The following is a 14,643-nucleotide window of genomic DNA, read 5'->3' on the forward strand; positions in this document are numbered from 1 at the left end:
GTAATCTCGGCATCATTGAAAATGAGGCCTACCCTCAATGAACTTCCGAAAACAAATAAAGGTTGAATGAATGAAAACGGGAAAAAAAACAAACACAATTCTGTCACTGATTGCAATTTCCTTTCATCGCCATTGTTGGATTGATACTGTGCATTCTACAGTATTTTCATTTATGCCTTTACAAATGCAGCAGCAGTTTGTATGACAAATGTATCAATGCATATTCCAGTCGCTGATGTGTGGAGTGAGCCCAACAGGCCCAACATCAAACTGAAACAAACTCCAGAACTACGCTACCCACAATCCTCTCTTCACCGCTTATTTCCGGTCCTGCGCGGTTTCTGGAGCGGATTGGAACCCGGAGTCAGGATTCACTGAATGTGTAGTCGTTTGAAAAACAGGTAACCTTTTTATTTCTAACTTGTGCAACTTTTGCATGTAATACCCAAGTGGGAACATTATACGTATGTTGGCAATTTGCACAATGGTGGCAGAAAGTACGAGAAAGATCATTTTGACGCCGTTTTGACATTCCAATGTACTGGCTCCAGATGAGGTCTCCGTCTCCGTTCCATCCGCCATGCCGATTGTTCTTTGTTACATTTGCATTGCTGAAAGAGACCGAGCGGGCTGAGATCGGAGTTAAAACCCGGCTACAGTTTGGAATCTACAGAAACCCGGATCCCGTTTTTACCGGATTGTGTTTACTGTACAACCCCTATGCGGATTGCTTGTTAGGGTGCCGTTGCCGTGTCCTTCATACAGCATTGGCTTCAGTTGTTTTTCTTCCCCTCTCCCTCTTCTTTAATTAAACAAAATAATAAGTTAACGCCTTTACTCATAGTGGCTTCCAAAAGCACTCATTTATAAACATGGACAACAGATTTCACTAGTGCAAATGAGGAGGCCTACTGACTTAACACATTTCTACATTATCTGCTCATGTGAAATATTTCTCCTGGGAGAGTCATTTATAACTATTCAGCTGTTGTTATGATAGGCCTACCTATAACCTTTGGGGATTTGTATTGTCCCTTCTCTCATGTTTTAAACGACTAGCCTACTGAGAAAAATTGAATTATGCTGGAATATAATCGAAGGAAAACAGCAGATGTAACCTTGTTTCATTCATTGTCTGTTAGTGTTACACCATTAGCCTACTGGTTAATATTGTGTGTTTAGTTATAGGCCTTTTCACTAACTTTTATCACTTCTTGTAGTTTGTCAGAATGGCAGAGCAAGCAACAGATGAATTCATATGTAAGTGCATGTTAATACTTTTACCATTTATTTGTATCATTTTTTAGATGATCTCTCCTGTTATATTTGTCTGTATGTGGGTGCGAGCTTCTCATGTTGTCTGTGTTGTGTCTAGGGTGTGAGGACTGTGGGCAGTACCATGACGCAGAGTGTCCTGAGATTGGGCCTGTGGTCACTGTGAACGACTCGCTGGTCCTGAGTCGAGCCCGGTAAGTGAACCACCACTGTTTGCTAAGCATTATGGGTGACTTTCTTTTTAATATTCTGTTGTTATTTTCGGTTTGAAAGGGCGAGGGACATGGGTTTAAGCAATTTTTTTCTGATCGGTTGGAAACCCCATGGGCATCTGATACACAGTACTTAGAATTGAGACGGTGTAACATTGTCCCACGCTGAGAACAAGTCACTATTGAGACCTGTGTCTGTTTCTCTCTTTTAAACCTTTTCCTAGATCGTCCCTTCCTGACAGCCTGGAGATCAAGTCAGTCCATGATGGAAAGGAGGGTGTGTTTGTTCTCCGTAAGCTGGTCAAGCGCACACGGTTCGGACCCTTTGAGGCGAAGAGAGTACAGCACTTGGACAAACAAAGCGCATTCCCACTGAAGGTGAGTGGCTGCAAAGTGCTATTGTCATGGGGATGTTTCTGTATCTTCCAGTGTAGACTGGAGCACCATACATTTGAGTTTTCTGTAACCAAATGTATGGATATGTAAGCATGCTTATGTTTTGTTTTGTTTTTTAAAGATTTTTAAGAAGGATGGGACTACAATCTGGTTTGACACATCAAATGAGGATGACTGTAACTGGATGATGATGGTGCAACCTGCAACAGACCACACCCACCAGAATCTGACTGCCTACCAACAGGACGACGAGGTCTACTTCAACACATCCCAGGTATGGCAACCATATGTAGACATACATAATGATGCCATGTGGTCAAAGTGTCAGCATTATAAACCAGAAAATTGCTGGTCAATTAGAGTGAGATTTAAAGTTCAAACAGTATTAAAGAACCCAACTTAGTGTTTTGTTGATATTGTTTAACAATACTATTAACAATGACATTTATGTCTGTTTTAAAGGATGTCCTTCCAGGAGTAGAGTTGAGGGTGTGGTATGGGGCTTTCTATGCGAGGAAGATGGACAAACCTGTTCTCAAACCTCCTGTTGCTCCTGTAGCAGGTGAAGACTACTTAGTGTTTCTCTTGTTAATGTGACAAATGTTAACTCAGCCCACTCCCTCCTCTGAAATATGTTTGCAAGTATTTAGATATTCTTTTTATATTATAGCAGACCTGAATATATTCATTTCTGGGGAATTGATTAAAGTTAAATGTGCTCAATTAAAGCATTATTTCTCAATCTATTCAAAGTATCTATTTAAAGTATAGCTTTGTGCTTCCTTTGAAAGCAGCAATGTACAGCACAAATCCTTGATATAAAATACACTAGCAATAATAATAGCTTCACCCAAATGAGTTGTATATTTGAGTATTTCTTTCATTTGTCAGTATTTTGTTTTGAAGTGAATAGATTACTCTCTTTTCCAATTTTTTTTAATACTGCGACTACCTACTATCCTTTGTCTTAAAATGGCAGTGTTGGTTTAAATGCACACATGGTTTTATAAATGTATATCAATGCTTTTGCTCTACTCCATGCATCCTGTTCATTGATGCTATTCTCTCTAACCCAACTGCAGAGACACAGGTGAGCTCCACCAAGCCACTGAGTGAACCAGAGCCACCCCTGGGTGCAGAGAATGACACAGGTGGGTCAACTTTTTTGAGACACTATTCCATAAAACGGGGCCTGCCTGTAAGTTGTAATGCACGTCAGCCTCGGCTCCTCTCTCAGTATTTGCATTGCTACTGTCAGTCTGTGTTGGAAGTATCCGGTATGGGTTTATTAAAGCGAGCAGCATGAATCACACTTGTCACTGTGGTTGTCTCATCTATGATGGAGATCGTTAATGTCTGCATTGGCCCTTTTTAGTATCTGTCGACTAATTTCTCACATTGTCAACTTTTTGTCATGTGGACACCTGTTAGGATGAGATTACCTTAAGAAAAGTAGACAGCTCTGGCCCTGACCAGTGAGCCATCGTTGTCCTCCTTTCAGATCAACTACTTAGCCACCTACCTGACGTGAAAGCGGTGGACCCTGCCCTCGAAGAGCCACCTGCCCAGCCAGAGTCTCCCATTGAAAGCCTGGAGAGCACGATGGACAGTAGAACCAACAGCACCACCACCTCTGCCGCCGCCACCCCGACTGCACCAGAACCCAGGAAGAGGCCTGGACGGGGACGCAGGGCGAAGAACAGCAAAGCAAGCGCCACTTCTCAACCCAGTAAAGGTCAGAGATGCTGTTTTAGGACTCAAGGCTGTGTTAAAGTGAGGCATTTACTGATGTTTAGTTTGTTGAAATAAGATCAGAGCAGAGGCAGATCACTCTGCCATTGTAAAGTGAAGGTCTTTGTGTTTTTATCTTGGTATGAAAGAGAAGATATTTCCTTCTGTATTAACTTTTTTATCTTGTCTTTTACAACCACCAGGCTCCGTGAAACCTTCTGATCAAGCTCTCAGCACAGAGGCTCCAGGGATGGGGTCGGCCCAATTAGACAACCCGCACCTGGTGATCGGCTCAGATGGCAGAGCCATCAAGCTGATGCAGATGACCCGCTCGTCCTCTGGGAAGTAAGGGCACCATCAAACTCACCAGTCCAATAACATAGTTGATTATGCTGAACATAATGCATAGCTCTGCTTAATAGACAAATAGTTGATTAGTAGTTAGTAGATTAGTAATAGTTATTTGACTGTTTTGTGTTGCATTTCGAATGTACAGTGAAGCATCTCTGCATATGATATTAAGCCTCACTGAATTAGCATATGTTCCCTCTGTGTTTTCTATTTGGTCCAATGATTTTAATCTATTTTCTTTCTTTCTCTGTCTCTCCCTCACTCTCTCTTTTTCTCTATTTCTCTCTCTCTCTGAGGTCTGGTCTGAGGAAGCATGCAGGGAGGCAGGCTGGAGACCATAAGCGGGTCTACCAGTGCACGCTCTGCAACAAGGTGTTCCAAAACAGCAGTAACCTGAACCGACACATCCGCTCCCACGGTGAGTGTCCACCCTCAACTAGGGCTGACAGAATATGGTAAAAATCATCATCACGATCATTATGTTCAATATTGAGATCACGACGGAACCTCCATCTCCGTCAGGGTCAACTGAGGTCAGGATGGAGTTAGCGTCCTTCAGGGTGACCTACTGTTTGCGGTTGGATAGATAGGACTGAAACCATGAGAGAACTGTGCCACTCAGGCCAATGAGCTCAGAGAGACGGTTGAGGAGGATGGTGTAGTAACCCGTGTCAAAGGCTGCTGAGAGGTCAAGGAGGATGCGAATGGAGCTGAGACCATTGTCGGCAACAATTAAAAGGTCGTTGGTGATTTAAATGAGAGCAGTCTCGGTACTGTGGTGGGTTCTGAAGCCAGACTGGAGACTTGATCACAATTGATCTGCACTCGATTGCTCTTCCTTAGCGACCAGCTATTTTTGTCTTGGTAGACTGAAATTGAATTTCACAGTCTGAAAACTAAATTGTGAGAATGTGAAAGTACAAAATGTGAAATTTTCAGTGAAGATGATTGATGTATCAGAGCAAATTAGTTTAATTTCAAAATGTTGTGTCAAATTTCATGTTGACTGGGATTCAGTTTCAATCTAATGAATTCAAATTCCTCAAATTCGGCAATTCAAATGCAAATACTCCATACCAGAGACAACTACAACAGACGTGTCTCATTGTGAATGTCTCATTTCAAGTATGGTTTGGCCCACCAAACAAAAACAAAACAAACTGACATATAGTTATTTTCTTGTGTCTTCTTTAAACATTCTGTATCAGGTGACAAACTGTTCAAATGTGATGAGTGTGAGAAGCTGTTTAGTCGCAAGGAGAGTCTGAAGCAGCATATCTCCTACAAGCACAGCAAGAATGAGGTATGGCTCTCAGTTACACCCATTGGTCTCACATTTCCTCTCTGTTCAGCCGTGATTTGGTCTGCAACATAAAAAATATGATCATAGCGTTTAAGATGAATCTTGGTGCATAATGGCTTGGCCCTTAATATGTATGTGTGTGCTCATGTGTATGTTAGTGAATGTGTATGTTTGTTCTCCCCAGCCGGATGTGGAATACCGGTACAGATGTGTGACCTGTGAGAAGTACTTCCGGGTTGAAAATGCACTAAAATTCCACAACTGTAGAACAGGTGAGACCTGCATGTCTGACTCTATCCATCACTGCTCATCGTAGCTAAGAAATTGATTTAACGCTTGTCATATGAAAATGCAGAAATGCTCTGCTGTGCCAGTTGCTGCACTGATGGTGCCCTTTCCCCCCCGTTGTGTTTGTGTTTTGTTTGCGAGCGCAGATGACAAGACATTCCAGTGCGAGATCTGCTCGCGGTTCTTCTCCACCAACAGCAACCTGTCCAAACACAAGAAGAAGCACGGCGAGAAGCTGTACGCCTGCGAGATCTGCAACAAGATGTTCTACCGCAAAGACGTCATGCAGGACCACCAGAGGCGCCACGTGATTGGTGAGAGCCAAAGTCAGTCCCAGCATGCCGCAGTCCTCACGTAACTCTGGTTTGGCTCTGTGCTTAAACACACTTCTTCTGCCATTAAACAAGACTGAACACAGTAGGCTCGAATTTGAATGACTAGGTCAAAGGCATGAATCAAACATTACTCTTGTTGTCAGGCAGTATGTACATATTCAAATATACATTACACATATACTACTCACAAAAAAGTCAGGGATATTCGGCTTTTCAGGTGAAATTTCAGGATGAACCTAAATCCACCATAACCTTTACAGGTGAACTTAATGTGACCTTCTCTAAACGTTTGAATGTGCATGTCCAACAGTTCAATGTTTCAGTACTTTCTGTAATCAAGGCCCCTTGTCTTCAAAGTGAAGTGAAGTGAAGTGAAGTGACATGTTGGCGTTTCCCCAGGCCCAAAGAGCCTGAGGCGGGAGGAGTTGGAGGCCAGTGGGGAGGAAGGGACCAAGTACAGGAAGGAGCCCTCGGCCTGTCCCATCTGTGGCAAGGTGAGGGGGGACGTGGGAGGAGATGGTCCCTGGTTCTGGTCTTGACCCGGGCCCTAGCCGGATCCAGTGCCGACTAGAGTCACCTCCTACGTGGCTTTCCGCTTAACCTAGTCTCAGCTATTTGAAAATGTTTGCATAAGCCAATGGCTCCGTATCTGATGGTGTCACGGTGTTTGAATTTGTGTGTGTGTGTGTGTGTGTGTGTGTGTGTGTGTGTGTGTCTCTGTCTCTGGGTCTGTCTCTGTCTCTGTCTCTGTCTCTGTGATTTTTCTGTGTTGTGTGTGTGTGTGTGTGTGTGTCTGTCTGTCTGTCTGTTTGTATGTTTTTTTCCATGTGTGTCTGTGGGTGTGTCTGTATAAAGAGGTGTTTGTGTGTGTGTTCCCTGCTCAGGTGTTCTCCTGCAGGAGCAACATGAACAAACATTTGCTGACTCATGGAGATAAGAAGTACACCTGTGAAATCTGCGGACGCAAGTTCTTCCGCGTGGACGTCCTCAGAGACCACATCCACGTACACTTCAAGGTCGCATACCACACCCAACACCCACGAATAAAAGCATTATATCGAAAAAAACACACTTGTTTGTTTCAGTCAAGACTACTTTGACCTGTTCTTGTAGCCCAGCTGATAGAGTAAGTGGCTATCAACACCAAAGTCATGGGTTTGATACTGACTACAATGGGTATCAGTACGGCGAAACAGCTTCCATTGATTTAGGTTGTAATGAGAAGCTTATCTACTGCTGGTGTATCAATGATGTGGCTCCTCTGACCGTTAGCTGTTGATGCTTCCCCCTCGTCCAGGACATTGCGTTGATGGATGAACTGGAGAGGGAGGAGTTTATCAAGAAGATTGGCATCTCCATGGAGGAGAGTGACGAGAACTCCGATGAGGAGGATGGCAAGGACGATCCCGAGCATCACAAATACACCTGCAAGAAATGCCAAGTACGACCGGGGAAGCACACTTGACTAGTTCACCACACTACAAGAGTAGTCGCAGCTTATGAATATGATACTTGTGAATCTAAACTAGCTCGTAGTGTTCCGTCCTTTCACTCAATCACTCTATCTCTCTTTTTGTTCCTTCCTCCCCATTCTGTCTCTCTCTCTCTCTCTCTCTCTCTCTGTCTCTCTCTCTTTCTTCCTTTCTTGTCCTTCCGTCTGTCTCTCTAACTCGTTCCTTCAGGTAACGTTTGCTAAGGGCCGTGACTACCTGAAGCACATAATGGACCTGCATAAGGAGCGGGGTTACGGCTGTGTGATCTGCAACCGCCGCTTCGCCCTGAAGGCCACCTACAACGCCCATCTGGTCATCCACCGCGAGCAGCTACCTGACCCCGCTGTCCAGCGGTAAGGACCTCCCAGCTCGCCAACTCTCACAGCTCACTTTACAGGCCTTCAGCTCCACATGAGACATAGAATAACAAGTGCACCTCCTGGCTTTCTAAGCGAGTTCCTAGCAATGTCTTTGTGATGGAAAGCAGAATGTAGTGAATGAAACTTTATACAGCATCTGAAAGCAGTTTTTGATACAGCCTAAAGCTCAAGGTGTACAAGACTAACACAAACAATAGACAAAAGCCGTGCTGTTCAGTGAAAGATAAGAATGCTGTCTCTGTCTTGTCTTTCAAGCTGCCCTTAAGCTGTTTGAAAGGTGCATTCATGTGCTGAGATAAGGAATGTGTGTGTGTGTTGAGGGGGGGGGGGGGAGGGGGGTGATTTGTGATGGTGTTTGGCTTATCATTTGAGGATCTTCTCATAGCAAGTAAGAGGAGTTGTAATTCAGCTCCCTACCTCTGTTCTGCCTCCCAAAAGCTATATCCACCCTTGTGAAATGTGTGGACGCATCTTCAACAGTATCGGCAACCTGGAGAGGCACAAAATCATCCACACTGGTAAGACTTAGCGCAGCTCATCTTATGTGCTAACGCTTCAGTGTTCTGACACAGAGAGCATTTTGATTCTGGGCCACAGTTGGCCCTTATCCAGCTACAGAATATTCCAGAATCATGCGGTTCAGAAATCCATTCCAGAGTTAAGGCCCGTTCACACCAAGAACGATAACAATAACGATAACTATAACTATAAATAAAAATCGCTCTCGTTAATATGAATGAACACACATGTTCACACATGTTCACACATAAACTATAACGATAACGACATGAAGAACGATATTGTTGCTGATCACTTTCAGAGCGATTTTGAGAACGATAAAAAGCTAACAGCCAATCAGAACCCATAATATTCTAGCCATCACATTCATTAACATGAGGAGAGACATTTCTTATCGTTGGCCAGTGTGGACGTTTTTATCGTTATGGTTATAGTTATCGTTATCGTTATCGTTCTTGGTGTGAACGGGCCTCTATTTGAATAGTTGAAACACAGGGAGAGTCATTGTATGCTTTTAATGTTATTTGATCTTTGTCTGGCACTGCAGTGGACCTGACACAAAAAGGGACTCTTATTCCATAATTCCTTTGCATAATGTTCTTCCTCCCGTGTGCAGGGGTGAAGAGCCACTGCTGTGAGCAGTGTGGGAAGTCCTTCGCCAGGAAGGACATGCTGAAGGAGCACCTCCGAGTTCACGACAACATCCGAGACTTCCTGTGTGCGGAGTGTGGCAAAGGTGGGCACTGAGACACGCCATCTCACTAGGAGAAGATGGGCTGGGAATGGAGCTACTGGGATGAGAGTGTGTGGTAGAGCAAGGATCGTGTTGCCGCTTGAGAAATGGTTGGCCTTGGTTTGTTTCTGCAGCCTGATGTTACCAGTCCCAGTCACTTTGGATGAAAATCTCTGCTAGATCCCACTCACTTTACTTACTTTACTTTACTTTACTTTACTTTATGACGTTGTGTTGGTCAGTGGATCCATAACTGAGCTGTGGGTAAACCTCACTACCCAACACCTTTAGAGACACGCTAGCAACTGACGCTAGCAGCACCCATGAGTTTTAGCCTCTGTGTGGGCACGTCAGTCTCCCAAGGTTTCTGGCTCGAGATTGGTGTGGCTTGCTTGATTCCAGTGCAACCATGTTCTTCTCACAGGTTAGGTCAGGTTAGGTTACACCTTGGGGTTAAACAAAGGACTCTCTTGGTTTACTGCCATCACACTCTTGAGTGTTGTTCTTCTTACGCTCCGCATGTTGACCTTGGCTGACGTGTCGTCTGTGATCTCTTTTTCTCTGGCAGGCATGAAGACCAAACACGCCCTCAGGCACCACATGAAACTGCACAAGGGCATCAAGGAGTACGAATGCAAAGAGTGCAATCGCAAGTTCGCTCAGAAAGTCAATATGCTCAAACACTACAAGAGACACACAGGTAAAAAATACAAATCCTCTTTCTTTGTGTTTGCTTCTCATCTTTCTCCAATCTCTACTTTACTTGTCTCATCTAGGGATGGATATTTTCGTCTGGTCAATCTGTCTAATGGGGTTGTGTGTGTGTGTGTGTGTGTGTGTGTGTGTGTGTGTGTGTGTGTGTGTGTGTGTGTGTGTGTGTGTGTGTGTGTGTGTGTGTGTGTGTGTGTGTGTGTGTGTGTGTGTGTGTGTGTGTGTGTGTGTGTGTGTGTGTGTGTGTGTGTGTGTGTGTGTGTGTGTGTGTGTGTGTGTGTGTGTGTGTGTGTGTGTGTGTGTGTGTGTGTGTGTGTGTGTGTGTGTGTGTGTGTGTGTGCAGGCATAAAGGACTTCATGTGTGAGCTGTGTGGGAAGACCTTCAGCGAGAGGAACACAATGGAGACCCATAAGCTCATCCATACAGGTATGTTCAACACACACTCTCTCTCTCTCTCTCCCTCTCTCTCTCTCTCTCTCTCTCTCGTCATCTGACTTTGCATACCTTAAAAACACTCATACAATGTTTTGTAATGTCAAGGACTGTATCAGCAGTAAACTCTGCTCAGTCCCTGTCAGTGGTTCTCAAATGAGGTTTTAAATTCTGCAAAGGGTCTATTATAATCTGAGTCCCTCTGTCCCCCTCTTCCTCTGTCCCCCTCTCCCTCTATCCCCATCTGCCTCTGTCCCCCTCTCTGTCTGTCCCCCTCTCTGTCCCCCTCTCTCTCTGTCCCCCTCTCTCTGTCCCCCTCTCTCTCTGTCCCCCTCTCTCTGTCCCCCTCTCTCTCTGTCCCCCTCTCCCCCTGTCCCCCTCTCTGTCCCTGGTGTGCGTGCAGTGGGGAAGACGTGGTCCTGTGCGGTGTGCGATAAGAAGTACGTGACGGAGTACATGCTGCAGAAGCACATGCAGCTGACCCACGAGAAGGTGGAGGCCCAGAGCTGCCACCTGTGCGGCACCAAGGTCTCCACCCGCGCCTCCATGAACCGCCACATGCGCCGCAAGCACCCAGAGGTGAGCCAGCAGCAGCAGCGCACACACACACACACACACACACACACACACACAGTCACATAGTCACACACAAATACACACACAGAGAGTCACTCACACACACACACACACACACACACAAACACACAGAGACACACACACACACAGTCACACAGAGTCACACACACACATACACACACAGAGTCATGCCGACATGGATGTATGCATATCTCAGGCCCCTATATTTGTCTCCAGTCTATCAGCTTTACAGTAAATAGCATAGTATTCATGGGTTTCATCAGATCCCTTTCCACAGGTGTATAAAATCAAGCACCTTGATTATGAATGCAGTCTACATGGTGCTTGATTAATACACCTGTGGAAAGGGACCTGATGAAACCCATGAATAGACAAAAAAAAAACAAATTGATTTCAGCAACACATTTATCATCTATCCATCATATTTTTCTCTGTGTGCTTGTTTAATTCTCCTCACTCATCACTCTTCTCCTAACTTGTATGCTACTTCAGGTTATAACGGTGAGAATAGATGACTTTGACCATCTCCACGGAACCTCAACCATTGATGCGTCCACTATCAGCATTGTGCAGGTCTGTGCAACATCTTTCATACGGATGTAGAGATGTGTGAACAAGTCTAAAGTCATTAGTCTATGCGTACTACTAACGCTTTCTTTCTGTTACTTCTATATCTCGGAAATAGTGATCAGTCATATTTGTTGATATAAATACTACTTTCAGGTTCCTAATAGTTCCTCATATTCAGTCGATACGTTTTGATTTTGGTTTTGGCTGTGCTGCGTCCCCAGCCTACCCTGACCCTGGAGAAGGCGTCTCTGGGTGGCGAGAAGGGTCAGCGATCCACCCGACAGGCCAGGAAGAAGCAGAAGCTGCAGCCGGAGGGACCTGAGCTGACCTCCGACTCCGACGAGTACGCCGACTTCACCACCAAAGGAGCCAGCTTCGTGGGGACGGTGGGCGACGAGACGAGCTCCGCTGTGCAGAGCATACAACAGGTGTGTCCAGCTGCTCTAGCCGGAAAGCCCAGCTCTGAGTCCTACTCTGCCTCTGGGCAGTGGACTAACTGTGCGTTCACACCAAGACCGTCAAAAGCGTCAAGAGCGCCGGAAATCATTCATTTCCTATGGAGAGTCGGCGTTACCGGCGTCAAAAGCGTTCTGGGCGTGAGCGTGGCTTCATGAGCTTCACGGGCGTCAAAAAAAAGTTGAGCCTCAGTTAACTTTATGGTAATTAGCTGTGACACGGTTCGGCGTCAACCAATTAGAATGTCAAACTCGCAGGATTGCTGCTTGTGGTTGGTTCGAATGTTTCACGTCTTGGCTTTGAAGCTTTCAGCGCTGAACTGAGTTGAGCGTCGGGCTATGAGCTTCACCAGCGATTTTGACTCTTTTGACGGTTTCGGTGTGAATGCACAGTTACAGTGCAACATCACCGTTTTACACTTGTAGAACCCACATTAGGCATTATGGAGACAAATTGTATTTTTGATTAATTTCAGTTCATGTTTAGTTATATAACATGTAATTAGTATTAGACTGATATGTGGTTACCCAGTCTTGTTATCAAAACGATTTTGTGGTTGTGTACAGGTGGTGGTCCTGTTGTTGTCATGACGATCGTGTGATTGTGTACAGTTGGTGGTCCTGTTATTGTCATGATGATCGTGTGATTGTGTACAGGTGGTGGTCCTGTTGATGTCACGGCGATCGTGTGATTGTGTATGTTGTCGTGACGACCGTGTGATTGTGCACAGGTGGTGGTCCTGGCTGAGCAGGGCGCGTCGGCGGCGTCCTCCCCGTCCAACTCGGTGGGTCTCCCCAGCATCACCGTGGCGTCCATCAGCGGCGGAGCGCCGGCCCAGTTCACCAGCCTGCAGCCGGTGACCGTGGGGCCGCTGACGCCCAGCGAGCGGCCGCTCACGCTGGACAACTCCATCCTCACGGTCACCTTCGACACGGTCAGCGGCTCGGCCATGCTGCACAACCGGCCCGCGGAGCTGACGGCCGAGACGGCCGGGGCCGGCGTGGGAGGCGCCCCGGCGTCGGTGGGGGCGGGGACGGCGGGCGCGCCGTCGGTCGCCCATTTCATCAACCTCACCACCTTCGTCAACCCCATATCCCACCAGCTGGAGCAGCCGGCCCTCACGTGGCGACCCGTCTCGGCCGCCGAGGGGCCCCACATCGCCACCGCCGGGGCCCTGGACGCCGGCCAGACGGACTCCCAGGGGGCTCCGGTCTCCGGCGTCGTGCAGCAGCAGCAGCAGGTGGTGGTGGAGCAGGCGCAGCAAATCCAGGTCCAGGCTTCTGGGCCTTCCCAGCAGCAGCAGCAGCAGGCCGCGGCCGCCCAGCAGATGTTCAGCTACTGAGAGGAGCTCCAGCCGCAGGCTCTACCGGCTCTGACAATGACCATGCATTTGCTGAGGTGTGCCACTGGGAGATCGATGTACTGTATACTATATACGCCATATACACTCAACCTTGTGCCTGTTATCACTGTCCACTCCTCACGCTGCCCCTATGCACTTCCAGAAAGTTGTGAGAATATTTCAAAATCAATTCAATCATCTTCATGTTTTTGTTGTTGTCGTTTTTTTTTTTTTTCAATATTACATCATGAGTTCTTTATTTTTACTCGATGCATTTCTGAAGCATTGTGAAGATTCATGAAGCCATGGAAATAATCAAGGACTTGCCCATCATGAGGACAGACAAAATTATTGTTCCAGTGCTGGATTACATTATTGTGCCATCATGGGCCAAAGGTAGCATGTTCACACTGTTGTGTACTTTTTTTTGTTTTGTTTTGTTTTGTTTTTGTTTTCCTCAGCTATAACTTTACAAGGCACACTTTTTCTATCTGTGCCATGTGGGCCCATCCCTGCTATGAAATGGAGAAGCACTACCTCTGCTGGGTTTACACCAGGTCAGACCATGATGAACTGGAGGACTATGACTGTGGCATGGGTCCCATTCTGGAAATTGGTTGCTAATGCTGGAACGTTTAAGAGATCTCTTATGGTCTTTGATACCTTTTGCAACAATGCTGTCACCTATGCTGTCTAGATAAAGGACAACTTTGTTATGCCTTTGAAAGCAATACTCACAATTGCATAACACTGGAGAGAGGGAGTGTTACAGGAAAGATGATTACTAGCTAAACTGACTATTGATTAGTTCGAACTTGAACCAAAGAAGGGGTTCTGTCTAAAACTGCCTTAATGACCATGTGATCAAAAGCAAAAGTGCACTATCCAATATTGTTTCTCTTGTTAAATCTGTCGCCATTGAATCTTTATCTTTGATTATGTTCATCTAAAAATGAAAAAAAAAGAAATGCTACAAAAGGCCTGAACAAATTTATTGTCTAAATCGGTAGATGTAGATATGCTTGTTGATAATGTTTGACCTTTTATTTTTATGAAATGAAACAAAATGTCTTTTATACCAGGGTCCATGTTTCAAGGGATTGAAAGGTAAACAAGGTACACTTTGACATGTGCTCTGCCATCATTTTCTTTTTGTATATGTGTATAAACAAGTCCTGTTCATATGATTATGTATGCAACATCAAAGGTGTAGCATGTAAGACACTGTAGATCATTAAGAACTCAGAACAAATGCTATGAATAAACTACTTTGTCTCCTATGAATCACCTCTGTTGTATAATACAAAGGTGGGTTCCTTTCAACTGTAACCATCTATCATTATGTACATTTCCTGGCACATTTCTCGTTTCTTCTTTTTAAATGTATTTTTCCTAAACCTGTCAGTGTCTCAGACCAGACCACACTGATATGAAGACCGCTTGGTTAGGTCTGATAGTGTGTGTAAGTTAGTCAGTCAGTCAGTTAGTTGGACATACATAGGAGTACCAGAGGGGGGC

At 45.5% G+C, this 14,643-nt stretch overlaps 1 protein-coding gene across 2 annotated transcripts; it reads left to right on the plus strand.

The window, feature by feature from the left end:
- The first annotated feature begins 345 nt into the window (after positions 1 to 345).
- prdm15 (PR domain containing 15) lies at positions 346 to 14,399 on the plus strand. Of its 2 annotated transcripts, none has more exons than XM_062536607.1 (25): positions 346 to 401; positions 1,221 to 1,260; positions 1,376 to 1,469; positions 1,712 to 1,865; positions 2,005 to 2,157; positions 2,346 to 2,445; positions 2,966 to 3,034; positions 3,385 to 3,618; positions 3,818 to 3,959; positions 4,262 to 4,383; positions 5,174 to 5,268; positions 5,453 to 5,540; positions 5,703 to 5,882; positions 6,291 to 6,385; positions 6,776 to 6,907; positions 7,189 to 7,332; positions 7,574 to 7,737; positions 8,203 to 8,282; positions 8,900 to 9,019; positions 9,585 to 9,716; positions 10,071 to 10,154; positions 10,564 to 10,739; positions 11,250 to 11,330; positions 11,549 to 11,755; positions 12,514 to 14,399. In XM_062536607.1, the coding sequence occupies exons 2-25, from the start codon at positions 1,230 to 1,232 to the stop codon at positions 13,123 to 13,125; spliced, it is 3,489 nt and encodes a 1,162-aa protein (XP_062392591.1). In that variant the 5' UTR covers positions 346 to 401; positions 1,221 to 1,229; the 3' UTR covers positions 13,126 to 14,399. The 2 variants fall into 2 exon arrangements, with proteins under 2 accessions (XP_062392591.1, XP_062392592.1); XM_062536608.1 differs by having other exon boundaries at positions 5,703 to 5,870.
- Positions 14,400 to 14,643: the final 244 nt, after the last annotated feature.

Source organism: Sardina pilchardus, chromosome 5, assembly GCF_963854185.1.
Source record: "Sardina pilchardus chromosome 5, fSarPil1.1, whole genome shotgun sequence".
NCBI classification, from domain to species: Eukaryota; Metazoa; Chordata; class Actinopteri; order Clupeiformes; family Clupeidae; genus Sardina; species Sardina pilchardus.

Bases quoted from the DNA above. Each gene is read 5' to 3' on its own strand.
- prdm15 (XM_062536607.1), top strand. From the start codon at position 1,230: ATGGCAGAGCAAGCAACAGATGAATTCATAT. The intron at 5,269-5,452 runs GTATGGCTCTCA...TGTTCTCCCCAG, and splicing joins ACAAGCACAGCAAGAATGAG to CCGGATGTGGAATACCGGTA. The intron at 5,541-5,702 runs GTGAGACCTGCA...TTGCGAGCGCAG, and splicing joins ATTCCACAACTGTAGAACAG to ATGACAAGACATTCCAGTGC.